Genomic DNA, 21500 nt, shown 5'->3' with positions numbered 1-21500 from the left:
ATAGTGGAGACCAAGGAAGACCCATTAAGTATATGTGATAAATGCAAATGTAAACTGTGTCAAACATGTGCGAAATTGCCAACTACTGAATACAGAGCAGCTATCTTGAAGTCAACCAGAAGGCTGATATATTTATGTGTAGACTGTCAATCAAAATATATCGTAACTCAAGAAACTACACTCATAGAAATTCAAAAAGATATAAAAAAACTCTCAAATAAACTTGAAGAATCATTAAATATTTTTCTTCAAAAGGAGTATGTCACTGTTAAAGACATTAATGATAAATTTACTAAACCTCTTCTGAGTGACATAAAAGATGTTCATAATGAACTTCAATGCATTAAAGCAGCTATGAAACAGGAAATACCAGATAAAGTTGTCAAACCATTACAAGCAGATATTCTAGGATTAAAAATTACAATACAAGATAGCATCCAAAACACGAAACAAGAAGTCATAAACTTGAAGGATTCCAATAAGGACATGATTAAACTTTTAACAGGGGAAGCTGCTACACTGCTGATACCTCCTTTGACTTATGGAAGTAGGTCACAAACGTCCCTTACATACAAAACGTACCTGTGATCAAACATAAACAAAGTCAACATAAATCAGATGGTAGGAATCCTGAAATTTCGAACACAATACGAAATGACCAAGAAACGTTCACAGAAGTTGTACAGCGTAGACACAAAAGAACAAAACTTGTGGGGTCTAATGTTGGAGGGAAAGATCCAGCTGGAACTGTATTTGAAGGTCGAGAAGTTACTAACTCGGGAAAAAACAGAAATAATAGAAAAATTTGGCTATTTGTATCAAGGACTAAAGAACATGTGACGGAAGAAATGGTAAAGAAATACATACATGGAAAAACAAAATGTGATATGACTGAAATTGAAGTTAAATTATTAAAAACCTTTTACACAAGAAAGGATAATAACTGTTTCCTAGTTGGTGTAGAACCCCGATTCAAGGATGTTATATATGAACAATCATTCTAGCCAGGTGGTGTAACATTTGAACGGTTTGATTTTAAAAAAGGTCAACATTTCCTAGATAATCCTCGTCAAAAAAATTTTGGTGTAGTGAACAGCTCCTTCAGTAGTGTACAATCAGTTTTCTCCAATCCTTAAATGAATACCCAACTACAAGCACTTGTATAAACAACTTGACTTTACATATTGAATGTCAGTCAGCAAAAGTTGTATCTGATGGCCTGGGTTTATGTGAACCTGCTATATTTTCAATCATACATACAAACATGCAAGGTATTTCAAATAAAATTTTGGTATTGAAGCATCTCTTACTGTTATACCCCAAAATAAAAATACTCTGTTTTACTGAACATTGGTTACGGGAAGATTAATTGGAATCGGTGAATTTTGAAAACTTTATTTGTATCAGCTATTATTCAAGAAATAATATCAGGAGAGGTGGTTCCATTGTATTTGTCCATAAGAGCCTACTTAATAAAAATATTAAAAACCTTGAAAATGTTGTTCAGATGTCTGAAGAACAACTATGTGAAATATCTGCTTGTCATATAAAACAATTGAATTTAGTAGTTCTTTGTGTCTATAGATCCACCAAGCATAAAAATTTAGATGGTTTCATACGTATAATATCTAGGGCACTTCATTTTATTAATAACCTAAATCATTGCATCAGAGTGGTGGTTGCAGGGGACTTCAATGTTCATTTCAACAACTCTCAAGATGAAAATGCACGTGGAGTTTCTGATCTATTTGAGTCTTTCGGCCTAAAACAAACAATCTTTGAGATTACTCATATACAAGGGAATTGTCTTGACAACATTTTCACAAATGAAAACTTTAATATCTCAAATCTATGGTGGGGTGCTTCGGATCATAAGTGCCAAATGATTGACCTGCTAGACGCCACTCAGGTAGAAAAAAGAAAAGTTGACGACCACTTAAAAAATAGCAGAAGGCTGTACTCTCAATATAATATTGAACAATTAAATGGATTTTTGGAACTTGAGACATGGCGTAGTGTGTTTATTGAAGAAACTGCTAATACAAAATATAATAATTTCCATGAGACTTTCTTTCACCATTTTAATAATTCCTTTCTTTTAACTTTGATAGGACAATATAAAACTAACAATACAAACTGGGTAACACAGGAAGTTTTTAGAGCTAGAGAGCAAGTACTGTTTCTATATGACTTTTATAAAAACCACCCGACCGAAAATAACAAAGCTGCATATAGACTTAGTAAAAATGTATATAATAAAATGTTAACGTACTCACGTAAAACTTTTAATGAAAGTAAAATTAAAAATTCTGAAAATGTCAGTAAAACTATTTGGAACATTATAAAAACTGAAACAGGGAAAAGAAGTACAAAAAGGGTGTATCCAAAAAACATAAGTTCAAATAATTTGAACTTGTCATTTATCACTCATGCTGAAAATCTAGTAAACAGTTTACAGGATATACAGTTCAAAGGATATAGAAGAATATTTAGGCAAAACGAATAATACTGGATATTCAATGTTTTTTAGAGCAAATGATAGATATGATGTTCTAGCCGTGATACAGACGTTGAAAAACAAGAAGACTGAAGATATATAATCAGTGTGAAAGCAGCCACGAGTTCTAGCCATGAATTTGTCGATGCGAAGCGGGAGATCCGCTAATCAGCGGCTCCCAAAATACGGAACAAATCAATGGCCAGCCATGAATTTACTGAACAACCTGAAATGTATGCGATTGAAAACAAGTATAACGAAAAATCCTCCATATCAAAAATTGTCGAGAATATCAAGTCATTAGAAATTGTTGGAATATATACATATGAGTTTAAAGAAAATCCATGATTCATCAAATCCATAACTTATTAAAATATTTCGTGGATGGAGATTTTTTTGAAATGCATTCAATTCAGCATACAGAATAAGACACTTATGCCAAAATATTTTGTCGGGCAGAAAATCAACCCCCAGCCCGAATTAAATAATTTTCAAAGAAATATCTATAACTCTTTCAAATATTGTTTGGATTGCGTTTTTTTCTGTGAATGTATTGATTTTAGCGTACTTGAGAAGATCCATAACTCTTTCAAATATTGTTTGAATTGGGATTTTTTTCTTTGAATGTATTCATTTTGGCGTACTTAAAAAGAACCCTATGTCAAAATATTTTGTCGGGCAGAAAATCAACCACCACCCCAAATAATATAATTTTCAAAGAAAAATCCATAACTCTTTAAAATATTGTTCAAATTGGATTTTTTTTCTTTGAATGTATTCATTTTAGCGTACTTAAAAAGACCCCTATGTCAAAATATTTTGTCGGGCAGAAAATCAACCCCCACCCCGAATAAAATAATTTTCAAAGAAAAATCCATAACTCTTTCAAATATTGTTTGAATTGGGATTTTTTTCTTTGAATGTATTCATTTTAGCGTACCTAAAAAGAACCCTAGGTCAAAATATTTTGTCGGGCAGAAAATCAACCCCCACCCCTAATAAAATAATTTTTAAATAAAAATCCATAACTCTTTCAAATATTGTTTGAATTGGGATTTTTTTCTTTGAATGTATTCATTTCAGCGTACTTGAAAAGACCCCTATGTCAAAATATTTTGTCGGGCAGAAAATCAACCCCCAGCCCGAATTAAATAATTTTCAAAGAAATATCTATAACTCTTTCAAATATTGTTTGGATTGCGTTTTTTTTCTGTGAATGTATTGATTTTAGCGTACTTTAGAAGACCCATATGCCAAAATATTTTGTCGGGCAGAAAATCAACCCCCAGCCCGAATTAAATAATTTTCAAAGAAATATCTATAACTCTTTCAAATATTGTTTGGATTGCGTTTTTTTTCTGTGGATGTATTGATTTTAGCGTACTTGAGAAGACCCATATGCCAAAATATTTTGTTGGGCAGAAAATCAACCCCCACCCCGAATTGAATAATTTTCAAAGAAAAATCCATAACTCTTTTAACTCTTTCAAATATACTATATAAAATGATTTGAAATCCCTGAAACAAGTAAAAAAAGAATAATTGGGCTCTGTAATACAAAGGAAGGTCTCGAGAAGGAACTAGACATCATCAAAAATGATCTTCAGCGGAATGGATACTCCAAAGCGATGGTAGAAAAGACTTTGGCTAAAAGACAGCAGGAGCCTCGCAAGGAAGAGAAGCCGTCACAACCAGTGCTTGCACTTCCCTACATCAGAGGATTATCGGAGAGGATAAGAAGAATTGGTTCCAAGTACAACATTAGAACCTGTTTCAGATCCGGTAACACTATCCGTAGCAGCCTCACGAAAACCAGGCCCCCAAACGCGGACTGCGATTCCAAGAATTGCATTTACCGGATACCCTGTGAGTGCGGAAAATCCTATATTGGTGAAACTAAGAGGCCATTGAATGTTCGCATTGCCGAGCACAAGAAGCACACACAGCGGGGAGAAACCAGCAAATCAGGAATAGCAGACCATGTTTGGACCCATCAACACAACATCGAGTGGTCCCAAGCTGAGATCTTGCACAGAGAGGAACATTGGTTCAGGAGAAAATTTAAGGAAGCCGCATACATGTTGTCCAACAATGTATTCAGCCAGGCCAGCGTAGATATACGAAACATATGAAAACCCATCATCAAACGGAAAATGACCAACTCCCGCCAAATCGGTCATCTCTCACGGAATCAGTGAAGCGGAAAATGGAAAGTAGAGAAAGTGAAAGTATTTCAACGACCTATAAAATAGTCATCTCTCGGAGGAATCAGTCCAGTCATCACCCGAAGACGATTGTAGATACCAACAATCGAAACGTCGTGAACTAACGTGACTTGGAATCTCGACACTTTTTTATTTTTTATTATTTTCTTTTTGCATTCCTTTAATTTTTATTTATTCAATTATTATATTTTTACTTGTAGGTTATTTCACTATCATTTCATTTCAGGTTTATTGTTGCTTAATATAATTGTTATTTTCAACTATTCTTTTTTAATTATTCTTTTTTACTTGTTTCAGGGATTTCAAATCATTTTATATAGTAGACAATGGAAGTCCGAACTAGTGAAATTCATCACGAACCATTGTCAATCACCTTCAAACAAATCCTTCAAATATTGTTTGAATTGGGATTTCTGTCTTTGAATGTATTCATTTTAGCGTACTTGCAAAGAACCTTATGTCAAAATATTTTGTCGGGCAGAAAATCAACCCCCACCCCTAATAAAATAATTTTCAAAGAAAAATCCATAACTCTTTCAAATATTGTTTGAATTGGGATTTTTTTCTTTGAATGTATTCATTTTAGCGTACCTAAAAAGACCCCTATGTCAAAATATTTTGTCGGGCAGAAAATCAACCCCCACCCCTAATAAAATAATTTTCAAAGAAAAATCCATAACTCTTTCAAATATTGTTTGAATTGGGATTTTTTTCTTTGAATGTATTCATTTTAGCGTACTTGAAAAGAACCCTATGTCAAAATATTTTGTCGGGAAGAAAATCAACCCCCACCCCTAATAAAATAATTTTCAAAGAAAAATCCATAACTCTTTCAAATATTGTTTGAATTGGGATTTTTTTCTTTGAATGTATTCATTTTAGCGTACTTAAAAAGAACCCTATGTTAAAATATTTTGTCGGGCAGAAAATTAAGCCCCACCTCGAATTAAATAATTTTCAAAGAAAAATCCATACCTCTTTCGATTATTTTTCGGAAGAAAATTTTTTCCTTGAAATGTATTCATTTCAGCGTCCAATAACCATCTCGTATTTGATAAACATTGAATTACGCTGTTCATGAAACAGGTGTTACCAATATTTTTCAAACCATTTAACCCAAAGGTTTTGACTGAAGAATTTATCACGGAACAATCCGAAATATCTTTGAAACCCGTTTGAGAATTTTGCTGAGAGAAAGTATTTTTTTAATTTGCTTTTATTTCAATTTCATAAAATGGTTTCTTATTACCTCACTTTTCTTTACGAAACTGGTTTTCAGGAAACAAGTCAATTTCATCAAGTTTTTTGGAATCAGGGAGAGTACCGAAAAACGAAGGTGCATTTCCTCTTTGGAATGCTATACTAATTTTCTGAATGAGAAAAGATGTGGCTCTCGATTCGTGGGTTTCATCAGTTACCTTTTTTTCAATTTCATTGATGAAAGCTTTTGGGCGAAAGATATAATTATTTCCTAAATTCTGATATTTCCGTAGTTTGGAACTTTCTCCTAAAGAAGCAGCAGCACCGGCTTTCGCAGAAGTAGCAGGAAGATGGCAAGTTGCTAATGTATCTACACAAGTAAAGTCCCAAACAACAGATTTACCATTTTTTCATGGAACAATTGTCATACCATCCGGCCGTTTTCCGTCGTCTCGACTTGTGCCTATGGGTTCTAAAATCGCAGGAATTTTTGCTGAAGTTAAAGCCCTCTTGATTAGATCATTAATTACATAATGGCGAGATAAACGACCAGCACTAAAACGGCAGCTCAACCCATGAGTACCTGATTCATCCACAAATGCACCACATTTACAAAAGTGTTAAACACACAGTGGTGTATCAAGTCGAAATCCGATGGCAATTCTGAAAGAGTCGTCATCCAATAGAGTCCCAAGTGATGCTACAGGATCAGCATTTAACCAAGCACCAGATTCTTTCACAGTTACTGCGAGAAGACGAGCCTTATTTTTTGAAGTGTCAGAAGCTGTCTTCAATAAAATACTAGTTGCTTGATCTATTAATGGTTTATCCCATGCCCTCTGGTTTTTCATGTCTTTAATTTTCATTGTTTGGCCAGTTTTAGATTCCCAAAGAGATTTTCCCCGATCAAAAACAATCAGATATTGGCTTTGGGTATTGTAAGATAATTTCCATCAGATCGGAAACACTGCAAAATGAGGACAGAAATGATGGCAAAGCGAGTGAAGTGGCTGAACGAATTCTTAATCCATCTCTAGAAACTGGAAGTGATGCCTGTAACCAAGTTTTGTCTTCGATATCGTTATTAGTAATGAGTTCCAGCATCCTTCTTAATTCGTCATCGATATTTTGTAATCCCTGTTCGTCATGCCAAGTAGGGCTGCACCTCAAAATATACGATAATTTTGGAATGGCTAATGAATTCTTCAATAAATGGAATGCGACATGTGTTGGTAAAATAGATAAACGTCTTGACATGACACGAAGTGATTGTAATTTTTCTTCCAAACAAAATTTCAAGACATCATCAGATAATGGGGCACCAAGAAGAAACCAATTTGGTTTTTCAATCACTCGTATACCAGGAGCTATTAGGTTGAATTGATCGATGATGTTAGGGACCTGTTTATCCAGAAAAATGAGTTGACATTTCTCGAAATTTAGTTCAAGTCCCAGGTCTTTCGAATGACTTATTGTGTAACGAAAATGTTCTAATACCACATTTGCTTTGTCACCAATTGAACCATCATCCAGATACCAGCCGTTGAATTCAGTGGATATTTTATTTATAATATGGTGAATAGAAAGACAGAACAATAGTGGTCCAAGTGGATCTCCCTACTGTACTCCTTGTTCGGACATTATAATTTCGTTACCAAATATTAAAAAAGAGGGTTCACTGTAACATTGTTCAATAAAAGGATATATGTCTGGTATGACGTTAGCTACCGAATGTAACATGAAATTCCTGTCTATAGTATTGACTGCATTCTTAAAATCAAGTTTCAGAAAAACTTTTTCAACTGGGTTAGGGTTTTGATTAATATAACATCGGGCAGCATGGGCTACTGCCTCGCAACCACCATTTGTTCCGAATCCAAATTGTTGGGGACGAAATAGATTTCCAAGACTTTCTCGTAAATTGAAACAAGCAAGTTTCGCTACTAAACGTCGATAAAAATTTCCAACATCTATAGGACGTAGACCGCCAATCTTTTTCTTTAACGCACATAAAGAAGCACCATATAAAATAGGACGTATGTCTTGATTGACCTTTCCAGAAAGAAACATATTGCAAAGGTTTGTTGAAGAATTCAAAAGATGTTCGCCACAACTACCGGAACTATAGCTTAGCATATCTTGAATATGGGACGGTCGCAATGAATCAAGACCTCCACAAGAACCGGTGCGAAAAGATCTCACTGCTCTGAGAACATCTACGCTTGTAACTTCCAGAGGACTATGAGAAGTTGTATATTGTCCAGAATTGTATGAACTTTCAGAAGCAGGATGTTTACTTCGTAATTCTTCCAATGTTGCAGCATCAAATTCAGCAGGACTATCAGTAGAACAGAGAAATCTAACAGCTGCTGTTTTATCACCGTCAGAGACTTTCGAGAGTACTCGTTTTTTAAGGATGTCATTATAATTTGTATGTTTTTTCGAAATTTTGGCATAACAGTTAGTCGATCTCGTAATGTTATTATTGAAACTATTCAAATTTTTCTTCACTATTGTTGTGATTGAAATTTTTCGATTATCTTTAGTTCTCTGAATACTAAAATTTTTATAAGCAAACATGAGCAAATTTTTCCAAGAAGTGAAGGAATTCCTGGATACACATTCGTTAATTAATTTTTTGAGGATAATTGCAGAGAGTAACCTTGCAGCCTTCGGAATACGTTTAATAATATGTATATTTCTTCTCAAATTAGATAAATGGATATGAAATGGAACTTCTTTGTTTCCAGGGTCAAATTCTTCTTCGAAATCATTACCGGGATTGGAATTTTCATAGGAACTTGTAGTATCGACTGATTTAGAATGCACTTTTCGCATGTGGATTTTTAATCCTCGTATTTTGAAAAATGTTCTACATATTAAACATTGTTTTTCTTCTTCTGTCATCAAATATAGATCAAATTGGTTTGATTTATCGTGATCGGAGTCTTTTGATTCCTATGTGACTTTCTTGTATCGTCCAAAACTTGAATGTTTTGTTATGTATTTTTTTCAGAAAATCATTTTAATCGGGGTGGGGGTTGATTTTCTGCCTGACAAAATATTTTGACATAGTAGTCTTTTCGAGTGCGATAAAATGAATAAATTTCAAGAAAAAATTCCCAATTGAAACAATATTTGAAAGAGTTATGGATTTTTCTTTGAAAATTATTTTATTCGGAATGGGGGTTGATTTTCTGCCCGACAAAATATTTTGACATTGGGGTCTTCTTAAGTACGCTGAAATGAATAGATTCATAGAGAAAATTACAAATTCAAACAGTATTTCAAAGAGTTATAGATTTTTCTTTGAAAATTATTTAATTCGGGGTGGGGGTTGATTTTCTGCCCGACAAAATATTTTGACATAGGGGTCTTTTTGAGTGCACTGAAATGAATACATTAAAAGAAAAAAATCCCAATTCAAACAATATTTGAAAGAGTTATGGATTTTTTTTTGAAAATTATTTAATTCGGGGTGGGGGTTGATTTTCTGCCCGACAAAATATTTTGACATTGGGGTCTTCTCAAGTACGCTGAAATGAATACATTCATAGAGAAAATTTCGAATTCGAACAGTATTTCAAAGAGTTATGGATTTTTTTCAGAAAATTATTTTATTCGGGGTGGGGGTTGATTTTCTGCCCGACAAAATATTTTGGCATAGGGGTCTTCTCAAGTACGCTAAAATGAATACATTCATAGAGAAAATTTCGAATTCTAACAGTATTTCAAAGAGTTATGGATTTTTTTCAGAAAATTATTTTATTCGGGGTGGGGGTTGATTTTCTGCCCGACAAATTATTTTGGCATAGGGGTCTTCTCAAGTACGCTAAAATCAATACATTCATAGAGAAAATTTCAAATTCAAACAGTATTTCAAAGAGTTATGGATTTTTTTCAGAAAATTATTTTATTCGGGGTGGGGGTTGATTTTCTGCCCGACAAAATATTTTGACATTGGGGTCTTCTTAAGTACGCTGAAATGAATAGATTCATAGAGAAAATTACAAATTCAAACAGTATTTCAAAGAGTTATAGATTTTTCTTTGAAAATTATTTTATTCAGGGTGGGGGTTGATTTCCTGCCCGACAAAATATTTTGACATTGGGGTCTTCTCAAGTACGCTGAAATGAATACTTTCATAGAGAAAATTTCAAATTCAAACAGTATTTCAAAGAGTTATGGATTTTTCTTTGAAAATTATTTAATTCGGGGTGGGGGTGGATTTTCTGCCCGACAAAATATTTTGACATTGGGGTCTTCTCAAGTACGCTGAAATGAATACATTCATAGAGAAAATTTCGAATTCAAACAGTATTTCAAAGAGTTATGGATTTTTTTCAGAAAATTATTTTATTCGGGGTGGGGGTTGATTTTCTGCCCGACAAAATATTTTGGCATAGGGGTCTTCTCAAGTACGCTAAAATGAATACATTCATAGAGAAAATTTCGAATTCTAACAGTATTTCAAAGAGTTATGGAATTTTTTCAGAAAATTATTTTATTCGGGGTGGGGGTTGATTTTCTGCCCGACAAAATATTTTGGCATAGGGGTCTTCTCAAGTACGCTAAAATGAATACATTCATAGAGAAAATTTCAAATTCAAACAGTATTGCAAAGAGTTATGGATTTTTTTCAGAAAATTATTTTATTCGGGGTGGGGGTTGATTTTCTGCCCGACAAAATATTTTGACATTGGGGTCTTCTTAAGTACGCTGAAATGAATAGATTCATAGAGAAAATTACAAATTCAAACAGTATTTCAAAGAGTTATAGATTTTTCTTTGAAAATTATTTAATTCGGGGTGGGGGTTGATTTTCTGCCCGACAAAATATTTTGGCATATGGGTCTCCTCAAGTACGCTAAAATCAATACATTCACAGAAAAAAATCGTAATCCAAACAATATTTGAAAGAGTTATGGATCTTTCTTTGAAAATTATTCAATTCTAGCTGGGGGTTGATTTTCGGCCCGACAAAATATTTTGGCATAAGGGTCTTATTCTGTATGCTGAATTGAATGCATTCACGAAATATTTTAATAAGTTATGGATTTGATGAATCATGGATTTTCTTTTAACTTATATGTATATATTCCAACAATTTCTAATGACTTGATATTCTCGACAATTTTTGATATGCACGATTTATTGTTATACTTGTTTTTAATCGTATACATTTCAGATTGTTCAGTAAATTCATGGCTGGCCATCAATTTGTTCCGTATTTTGGGAGCCGCTGATTATCGGATCTCCCGCTTCGCATCGACAAATCCATGGCAGCCACGAGTTCTAACTCGTGGCTGCTTTCACACTAATAGATATATATGGAATAAGTGTCTATGTTGTTAAACAGTGTGGTCATTTATTGTTGGACGTTCTTGAAAATATCATTAATACCTCTCTAAATGAAGGATGTTTTCCCTCAATGCTTAAGTTGGCAAGAATCTCCCCAATGTATAAAAAAGGATCCCCAGAACTAACTCAAAACTTCAGGCAAATATCAATCTTGCCTTGCTTTTCAAAAATATTTGAAACTATTCTTTATAATCAACTAGTTGATTACTTCGAAAAGAACAAAATCCTGAGTCCTCAGCAGTATGGTTTTAGGAAAAATATGTCCACTTTGGATGCTATCAAGTCATTAACTCGTGCTATAAAAGCTAGTTTTGAAAGAAACGAAAAATTTTTGGGAATCTTCACAGACCTAAGTGCAGCTTTTGATTGTGTTGATCATGACATACTACTGAGGAAAATGGAGTACTACGGAATAAGAGGAGTGGCACTGAAACTAATCAAATCCCACTTGTCCAATCGATTTCAAGTAGTTTGTATTGAAAATCAGAGAAGCACTCCTCAGATAATAAGTAGGGGAGTTCCTCAGGGATCAATATTGGGCCTCCTTCTCTTTATTATTTATATAAACGATTTGCCAAATATGTTCTCCTCAAATATCAAGACAATTATGTATGATGATGACACCACATTTGGCATCAGTATCAATAAAGGGGAGTGTCCGGCTACAATACTTGGGGAAGTTATGGAACAAGCAAAAACCTGGTTCTTGACAAACAAGCTCATACTCAATGAAAAAAAAACTAAAAGTCTCATTTTCGAATCTACAATGTAGAAAACGACCTAAACATGCTGCACACTAAATTTCTGGGTGTAGATATAGATGTCAGGCTATTATGGAACATACATATATATACAATTTGCAATAGACTAAATAGTGCAGTATTTGCTATAAGAAAAGTTAAACAACTTATTAACCAATCCGCTGCAATAACTACTTATTAAGCACTGTTCGAATCCATTATTAGATATGGCTTGTCTGTCTGGAGCTCGGCAGCTCAGTTTCATTTAAATGCTATATTCGTCATTCAGAAGAGGGCTGTAAGATGTATCATAGGAGCTAATTTTGAAGACTCCTGCAAACCAATCTTTAAAACGTTGAAAATAATGACACTTTACTCTCTGATAATTTTTGTAAAGTTACTATATTTCAAACAAAACATTAATAGTTACTCTGTTGTGTCCGATATACACGGTCACAATACTAGAAATAAAGATAATTTGATTTTACCTCAAACCCGGTTACAAAGAATGGACGATACTATTGATATTAAAATGTACAATGCCCTACCTCTTACAGTACTTCTCTGAACTATAGTAAATTTAAAAAACATTTAAAGACATTACTTACGGAAAATCCCCTATATGGTATTAATGACTTTTTCCATTCACTCCCGGGACCATAGAGCAAAGACGCCTTTCACGATTGTATGTATGTACTGTATTATTATTTTTATTGCACTGTATCTTCTGAAGATTTTATATTTTACTTTTGGCATATGTTAATTTGATGGTATTTTGTGACATGTTCTAAAGCTTTAGCTTTGTTATGAACCAAATAAAAAATTTGAATTTGAATCAAAGAGATTTTCAACAACAGTTGTACAAAAAATAATTTTTAAAGAATTTGATTTTTAGGTAGCTTATGACAGTTATGACAGATTATTGACGGTGTTTCAAAAATTCGCCAAAAATGAATGCAAATATTGATTATTCAAAAATTGATTATGCAAATATTGATTATGAAATTATTTATTAAACACGGACAGTGTGATCAAATCATTGCCAGAACTTGTACAAAATTCAACCAAATGTATCCTGAATTAACACCAATAAGCGAGAGGAAGTTTGTAAGATTACAAAATAATTTCCTCAACTATGGTTCCATGTTAAAATCGCCTTCAACATTAACAAAACCTGTTACTTCAAATGAGGACAATACTGTTAACGTTTTGGCATATTTTTATGCATACAACGAATTTTGAAAAATCACGGAATGCATCCGTATAAATTTACCAAAGTTCAAGCTCTAAAAGCAGAAAACTCGAACGTAGAATGCATTTTTGTGAATCCCTTTTGATTCATACACAGGAAGATCGGGAATTTTTGTCAAAAATAATTGGGAGCGACGAATCAAAATTTACGAGGGATGGTATTTTCAATAGAAGGAATAAACATTCTTGGGCTGATCATAATCCTCATGTTACAAAAGAAATGGGTTTTCAAGAAAAAATTGACCTGAATGTTTTCTGTATTCTGAAGAACAATAAAATTAGCTTTTATATTTATGAAGACACACTGAATGCAGAGAGATATCTCCAAATATTAAGGACGACTGTAACCGATTTTCTTGAAAATTTGCCTTTAGAGGAATATAGGAATTCGTGGTTTCAACTGGACGAAGCACCAGCTCATTCCACCCAGGAAGTCTCCAGGAAACTTGACGAACTCTTCGACGATCGTTGGTTTAGGCGTTTAGGGCCGTGGTATTGACCACCGAGATCACCCGATCTCACGCCACTTGACCTTTTTTTATGGGGTGTTTTAAAAGAAAGGGTATACAGTACTCCAGTGCCTACCAAAGAAAAAATGCGACGGCGAATAGTGCGGAGTATTGAAGATCTGGATCCCCAGGAAATTGAAAAAGCAACCACAAGTAGCGTACAAAAAAACATTTTAAAGTATTTAGAATGTAATGGACAACATTTTCAGCATTTATTGTGAAAATGAGATATTTTGTTTACAATTTTGTTATTTTGAATCATCCTATTCTGTTACTGTCTGTACTTTCACATGTTTTCTCCCACAAAATCTTACTTTTTACCTAAAAATTACTGATTTTTGGTACAGTTGTTCCCTGGAAACTTTGAACCATAGTTAAGGAAATTATTTTGTAACCTTACAAACTTCCTCTCGTTCATTGGTGTTAATTCAGGATACATTTGGTTGCATTTTTTACACGTTCTGACAATGATTTGATCACTTTGTTCATGTGTATAATAAATAATTTCATAAGAACTTCGTTTGAATAATCGATATTTGCATTCATTTTGGAAGATGATTCGAAACACCGTCGATAACTTTTTTTAAATTACTTATAAAAGTAACCGAACCGCTATAAGCTTGATAATTCCACTGCTACCTAAATCCAAATTTAAAAAAATGTTTCTAGAAGAAGCGACTTTATTGAGAAAACTTGACGATTCAGGTATAGGGACATGATATATCATCTTGAAGCATTTTTCACCATCTTTCAATTTACCGAGTAATATACAGGGGGTTTCATTTGAAAAAATGGACTTTTGACTACTTTTATGCACAATGGAAATAATAGTAATTTTAGCACGTCCTGTATGATATGGAGTCGATTTCTTGGTGTTATTTGAATATTTCGAGTTCGTCCAAACTATCATCAAAATATCAACTTTTCATGAATTGAGAGTACTGATGTACTTAATTTCAATTAAGGCTATGTTTTGGACCATATTTAGCACAATTTATTTTTTATCTCGAAAACAGATAGAGATAGGTATAGGACATTATTAACCATAAAGTATTAAAATACCAGAGCGATTTCAAAAATGTATTAATATACGGGGTGTTCCATTTGAAAAAATAAAGTTGCTAGGACTTTTTGATGGAAGTGGTAACGCCGCAATGCTGAAAATATTTTAGATCGATAGAACAGGTAAGGAAATGTGAGAGGTGAAATTTTCAGAAAAATCATGCTTTGCGTTTTCCAGGAACGTCTAACCTACCATCGACCGTGAGTCACGCTGTATACACTTGATATATAATACTGATTCTCGGAAGCTAGATATCGGAAGACCAAGAGGAGCACATGAATATTGCAAACGACGATTGGAAATCAAAGAATAATTAACCGGTCTACCACAAATTTCGAAACATACTAATATCAATGGATAAATGATGAAAAGTAAATTATTCACTTCTGAGAAGAAATTATTCATTACCTTCCAAATATTTGATACCTCTTGAGAAAAATACATTTTGTCACATTTTTTCTTTGAAAAAAATCGAGATTCATTTTGATTAGAATCAATCTAATTTTCTAACTATTGCAAATAAGCCATTATGGCTGAAAGTTATATATTTTTCAAAAGTTTTCATATGAGTTTTTTATCAGGTTAATCAAAGACAGGAGGCTTATTTTGATATGAAAATGTTAAAATGGTAGTAAAATACTTTTTTTCTCATGTATATTCAAAACGTTTGAAATGAAAAAAATCAACGGAAAATAAAGTAATGAAGTAAGACATATGAGCATATACATAAAAAAATTATAAGTTTATTCCATGTGGTTACTGTTACCTACTCTTGACAAGCCTCATTTTCTCCTGAATATTATAAAGCAATGTTTTTACCCTGACCAAGTCCTTTTTTTGAAGTATACCAATATGCTGATGAATAAATTGTTGACACTCGTGTTTTTTGGGGGTTATCTTCGAACGAATACATTTTTTAAACTATTGCAAGGCAATGTCTTTTTCTCCTGTAGTCCAACGAATACATCCATAACGTGCTGTTATCGAAAACTGTATACTTCTTTTTTTTTTGTAAATCTCATTTTAAGTTTTTTTTCTGTAACCCACCTTCTATTAATATCATTTTCCCTATCCTAGTGTTGTTCTCTAAATATTTTCTTATCCTTCACACGATTAATGAAAATTCCCTAATACTTTCCAATAAATATGCATTTCGTTCCTTAGAGTTGAATGTTTCGACATTGTTACTATCATTTTCATCATTATAAGTACTGTAGTACTTATAGAGAGATTACTCTCTAATTCAAGTTCATTTAATGATTTTCCTCAAAAGTATTTTCCTGTCTTGGGACAATCTAAAAGGAACAAATGAAATAAATTGATATTGTTGCTAGATACTATCAAAGCTCAATACAAAAATTTAGGTTTGTATGATATGTGAAATAAGAATAAGAAACACTTTATTGTGAAATTTTCACTAAACAAAAAACGCAACACGTGTTTCGCTATACCTATACACGTGTTTCGCTATACCTATACACATGTTTCGCATACCTTCTTCCAGGCGTCTCTGTATAGACATGCCAAAACTCTACATCCATTATTTATAATTTTAATTAAACGCCGCGTCGCCATTACGGTATACCACATAAAATATTTTTTACAGTATCAAATATTATCAAGATAATGCTGCTATCTATCTGAACACTTCATGGAGTGAAGTCTCACCTGAAGGAAAAACTACCTTGATATTCCAAAAAGTTATACTTACAATTGTTAACCAACAAAGTTTTCTCCGAATATTTTACAAACAACAATATAAAAAGTTTAAATAATGGATTTAAAAAAACACGTGCTTCTTGGAGCCATTTTAATGAATATATATTTGAGATCATATGATAAAAGTTTATAAAATGAATGTATTTTCCTTATTATGATTTTTTAACATTGAAAATCATTTACGGCCGATTTCATAAAGAAACAAAGGTTATTTTAACTTTGAAGGATACTTCAATAAGGGCCGGTTCCATAATCGATGTTAAAGTCTCCTTTAAGAACTAAAGTTGTCTTTATGCTTAGAGTCGGTTCCATAATGGATTTTTAAAGCCTCCTTTACGTAAAAGTGTCCTTTATGCTAAAGCGTCGATTTCGCGACTTTTGCTCGCAAAAGGAGGCTTTTTGTCAACATAACCACCAATAAATTTCAGTTTCTTCTGAGCATTAAAATGAATTATCGTCGATTTGAGTTGATTTCTTCATATGAAGATGAGGATGAAAATTATGTGGATTTGAGGAAAGTGAAGGCATACAGGAAAAGAGGAGCATACCTGACTACATATAGTGAGAAATAGTTTTATGATAGGTTTCGCCTAATAAAAAATACAGTTTCATTATTGGAGCAAATAGAAAACGTTCTTGCACCTCGTACCAATAGGTATGTCACCATTTACATCCATGATATATAATGTATTGTTCAACGATGATTTGATATAAGATATCATCTATACCATTTTCATGTTTGAAATTTTTAGGGGAGGAGCTATTAAACCGATGCAACAGCTGCTATTATTTTTGGCGATTTTTTGCAACGGGAAACTTCCTAATAACTGCGGGAGATTTCATGGGAATTTCAAAAACTTCCGCATGTAGAATAGTAAAAAAGGTGTCATGTGCGATAGCAGGTCTAAAGAAAAGGTACATAAACATGAGATCTACCAGGGAAGAGATGGAAAATGATGCTCAAAAATTTTATAGAATAGCAAGATTCCCCAGAGTTATAGGTGCCATCGATTGCACACTTCGATTGCACCTCGGTCGGAGGTGCCGACGCTGAAATATTAAGGTCTCGCTCATGATCAAACCATTTTTAACAATAGTATTTTGAAGAATGAGTTTGAGCGTGACGAGTATGAGCCATATATTTTGATAGGAGACAGCGGTTATCATCTTGAACCATACTTGATGACCAAGTTGCGCAGAGTCATGAATGAGGCAGAATATTTATACAATGAATCTATAATCAGAACAAGAAATGTTGTGGAGAGACAATAGGGTGTGTGGAAAAAACGATTCCCAGTTCTGAGCTTCGGAATGCGCCTCAAACTCAACACCATTATGGCCGTCATTATAGCAACAACGGTTTTACATAATATGGCTATTGACTGGAGCGATGAACCTCTACCTGAGTGGCTTGTCCAAGAAAACATTGAAGTTGAAGAAGAACAAGAAGAAGAAGGAGGAGGAGACCAAGATGATGAAAATATATTGAACGGAGGCAGAAACATGCAGAGGCTTATAATAAACAATAATTTTGCAAATTTGTAAAGAGATAATCTATATTGAAATTGTACATAGAAAAAATAAAGTTTCATAAAGAATCATTTTTGAAACATTTACTGAATTTGTTTTCGTAACAGGTCGAGTTTTAACAATTCAATTTCAATATTCTTTTTTCCTTTTCCAACTCGTGTATCTCCTGCTCCCTGACATCTTTATTTTTTTTCAATTCCAGTTCGTGCTTCATGGTTTCTGCCATGACTTTGTAATAATTTTCTTCCGCATCTCCTAATGAACTCTGCATAACAGGTCGCAACTTTTTGGACGGAGATGTTTCATAAGGATTACAATCCGCCCAGTTGGTAACTTTCTGTGAAGCAAACTTCAAATAAATAAGTGCTTAACTTGTTCAAGAGCAAGTTTATTTTAACTTACGTTTCTGGAACATCCAGGGATATTCTTTTTTCCTTTAAGCACATTTTTTGATGGGGGTTTTTGATGGCACGAAGGTTTTGCAATTTGCACCTACAATTAATCTCATTGATTTGATTGTAAGAAAATTTGCATCAATATACTAACTTCTTCAGATGGCGTTTCCTCTGCAAGTACCACCTGCAATTTAAAAATCATTGATTAAACATTCTTCATAAAATAGTCAAACTATAAACATTTAAAACCAATAAAATACATACTTCCATTTCTTCAATAAGCAATGGCGGTTCAATAAGAGAGACATCTGAATCTTTTCTCAGATCTTCATCCATCTTCTCCAAAATTGTTTCATTTGCCTGAAATAAAAAAATATTTCATAAATATATTCAAAGATGTTTCAATAATTACTCATATTGTCGTCGTCGTTTGGGTTTGCATTCACAATTTTCAGAATCATGTCCATAACTGGGTCGTCCATCTTCGGTATGAAGAATCCACCACCAGTGCCCTTCTAATATTTTTTCTCTTTCGTCACTTGTTTCCTCGTTTTTGTTTTGAGGTTGTCATATTTTGACTTTAGTTGATCGACACCTCTGAATTCTAAAGTGTTGGTGTTGAATGAAGCGCAAATCTGTACCTATACCATTTCCTGCAATTATATCTAATGTTACATAAAATACTCAGATATGAGCAGTCACATTCTTTACAAACTGGAATGAACTCACCTTCGCAATATTTGAAACCTTGTTTGTTTCTTTGTTCTCTATGAACTTCCTCTCTTCATAGATTTTCTCCACTAACCGCAGCTCCTTTTCCTTACTGAAGGGCGATGCCTTTTTTTTCTTGCAACTGCTTGAAGCCATCAACACGAAAAGAAACAAAGTACTTGAAAATCTAGAGGCAGCGAAGCGTGAAAACGAACCAAAACAGATACATTTAACCCCACTTTATGTACGCTCAGTGATGCCAACTGTCATTCAATGAAAGAAAACCGCACTTTCAGTAAAGGCGACTTTACATTCGATTATGAAACATTTGGGACATTTAAAGCCGACTTTTGAGAAAAGGCGCCTTTCGGTAAAGTGTGCTGTTGACCGATATTATGGAACCGGGCCTAAATACACACATCGGAAAAGTCTAGGGATATTTTTAAAAATGGCAATAATTTTTTAGATCGCTTTAGGGAAAAAAAAAGTTGACAGGTGATTATTAAACGAATGTAACTTACAACAAAATTTATTAAATGGTCAAAAATACTGAGTGCGCATATGAACAAAACTAAAAAAAAATATGGCTATTCTTTGGCACCCCGAAAAAAAATCATAATACAAAAAAAAAATGGAATCAGTACAAAGTATGGCCTCCACGCTGGTTTATTACGGCCCTACATCTATCGTGCATCGACAAAATGAGATTGTAAATGTCTTGTTGAGGTACATTTGCCCATTCAGCGATTAAAAGCTCTCTCAATTGAAACGTTGTGTGAATGTTCCCCATATGCGGAGTAATTCTTGGTTGAAGCATGTCCCACACATGCTCGATGGGATTCAAGTCCGGTGATTGTGCTGGCCATGGCAATAAATCAACTCCTTCGTTGGTGAGCCAGTCAGTCACTAGACGCGCGGCATGTGGACGAGCATTATATTAGGTGGAAGTTTTCACCAACAGCACCAGCAAACGGACGGACGATAGGTAGAAGAATGGTGTCGAGGAACTGTCGAGCTGTGAGGGAGCGATTTGGAAAAACGAGATCGGTTCTGCCGCCTATCATGATTCCGCTCCATAGCATTACTGTACCACCTCTGTATGTTTGGACTTCCTGGACGTGTCTCAAACGTTCATTATTTCCAGGTCGTCTCCACAGTCTTACTCGACGAGAATCTGGATGAAATCCAAATCTGGATTCGTCTGTAAACAAAACTGTGGCCCAATCATTTGCATCCCAGTTTTGATGTTCTTGACAACACTCTAATCTTCTACCGCGATTGCCTCTCGACAAAGGTGGACATCTAAGTGGCCTTCTGTTGTTCGGCTGGACTGCCAGTTTCACGGAAACGCCGCCACAATCGACTGATAACACTTTGGGAGACCTCCAAACGAAGAGCTACATCATTTTGTCGCATGCCACCTTGAAGAAGTCCTATTCATCTCAACCAATGGTGAGTGATGGCGTTCCATGTTAAAGCACAATATTTCCAGTTTAATTGCTGAGCAAGAACTACATAGAATGTACAAACTCGACACTTTCAGATTATTCATTTTAGCCGGAAACCTACAGTTTGTAAAAAACTTGATAAAAGATTAGTTACCGTTTTTGCAGGCTTTGTTCAACCCATAGAAATCTACAGGGTGGTCGAGTGTACCAATTTAATCGAAATTAAACGACCTCATGCATTCATTTTTATGATATTTAGTATGTTATAAAAATATCCCTAGACTTTTCCGATGTGTGTATTTTTGATTTCATAACCAAGTTGAAGTAATCTTTAAGTCAAAAACGTCCTTCAAGGTTAAAGTGTAGATTTCTCTACTTCAACTCGCTAAAGTGTCATTTAACTACAACATAACCTCAATTTTTATAATTGAGGTTATGTTGTGCTACTCGCTATGTTTGCTACTTTTGTGTTCTTTTAGCCGTTGATCATAATAATATGAGTAATTTTGAAACGTCTAGCTCAAGTTCATCTGATGAACAATTTATTTATACTAGAAGACCAAAAGTGTATAGGAAAAGAACAGACTGTTTTGAAAAATATGATGAGCTTGACTTTTACCAACGTTTTCGCTTAAAGAAACAAACTGTTTTGTATCCACTAGATGAATTAAAAGAACAAATTGAATTACTAATATAATAAGTAATTTGTAAAATTTTTATTATTAATATAATTATAAATAACTTTTATTTAATTTTTAGAGGTGGGTGCATTACACCATTACAACAATTATTGTTGACTTTAAGATTCTATGCATCAGGAAATATGCAAATAATCGTGTCAGATTTTATG

General features: G+C 33.8%; 2 protein-coding genes and 1 long non-coding RNA gene across 13 annotated transcripts in view; 1 reads left to right on the top strand and 2 right to left on the bottom strand.

The window, feature by feature from the left end:
• Window positions 1-21500, top strand: part of msn (serine/threonine-protein kinase msn) — a 239473-nt gene that overhangs the window by 3677 nt on the left and 214296 nt on the right. The window lies entirely within an intron of this gene.
• On the bottom strand, window positions 1380-12906 carry LOC141486906 (uncharacterized). Its single transcript, XR_012468104.1, has 2 exons — window positions 12633-12906; window positions 1380-1762 (listed from the first exon to the last, which is right to left on the bottom strand). It is a non-coding gene; the product is annotated as an uncharacterized lncRNA (long non-coding RNA).
• LOC111509053 (uncharacterized) lies at window positions 18146-21302 on the bottom strand. 4 transcript variants are annotated; one of them, XM_074185525.1, is made up of 5 exons: window positions 18904-21301; window positions 18756-18851; window positions 18643-18675; window positions 18499-18588; window positions 18146-18445 (listed from the first exon to the last, which is right to left on the bottom strand). In XM_074185525.1, the coding sequence occupies exons 2-5, from the start codon at window positions 18825-18827 to the stop codon at window positions 18212-18214; spliced, it is 429 nt and encodes a 142-aa protein (XP_074041626.1). In that variant the 5' UTR covers window positions 18828-18851; window positions 18904-21301; the 3' UTR covers window positions 18146-18211. The 4 variants fall into 4 exon arrangements, with proteins under 4 accessions (XP_074041626.1, XP_074041627.1, XP_074041628.1 ...); XM_074185526.1 differs by having other exon boundaries at window positions 18756-19144; window positions 19221-21301; XM_074185527.1 differs by having other exon boundaries at window positions 18146-18433; window positions 18756-21302.

This window comes from Leptinotarsa decemlineata, unplaced genomic scaffold (assembly GCF_025532065.1).
Source record: "Leptinotarsa decemlineata unplaced genomic scaffold, Ldec_3_MD MMD2_tig00026375_RagTag_RagTag, whole genome shotgun sequence".
Lineage (NCBI taxonomy): Eukaryota > Metazoa > Arthropoda > Insecta > Coleoptera > Chrysomelidae > Leptinotarsa > Leptinotarsa decemlineata.
The sequence above is the reverse complement of the archived record's forward strand: the minus strand, read 5'-3'. Positions and strand labels throughout refer to the sequence as shown.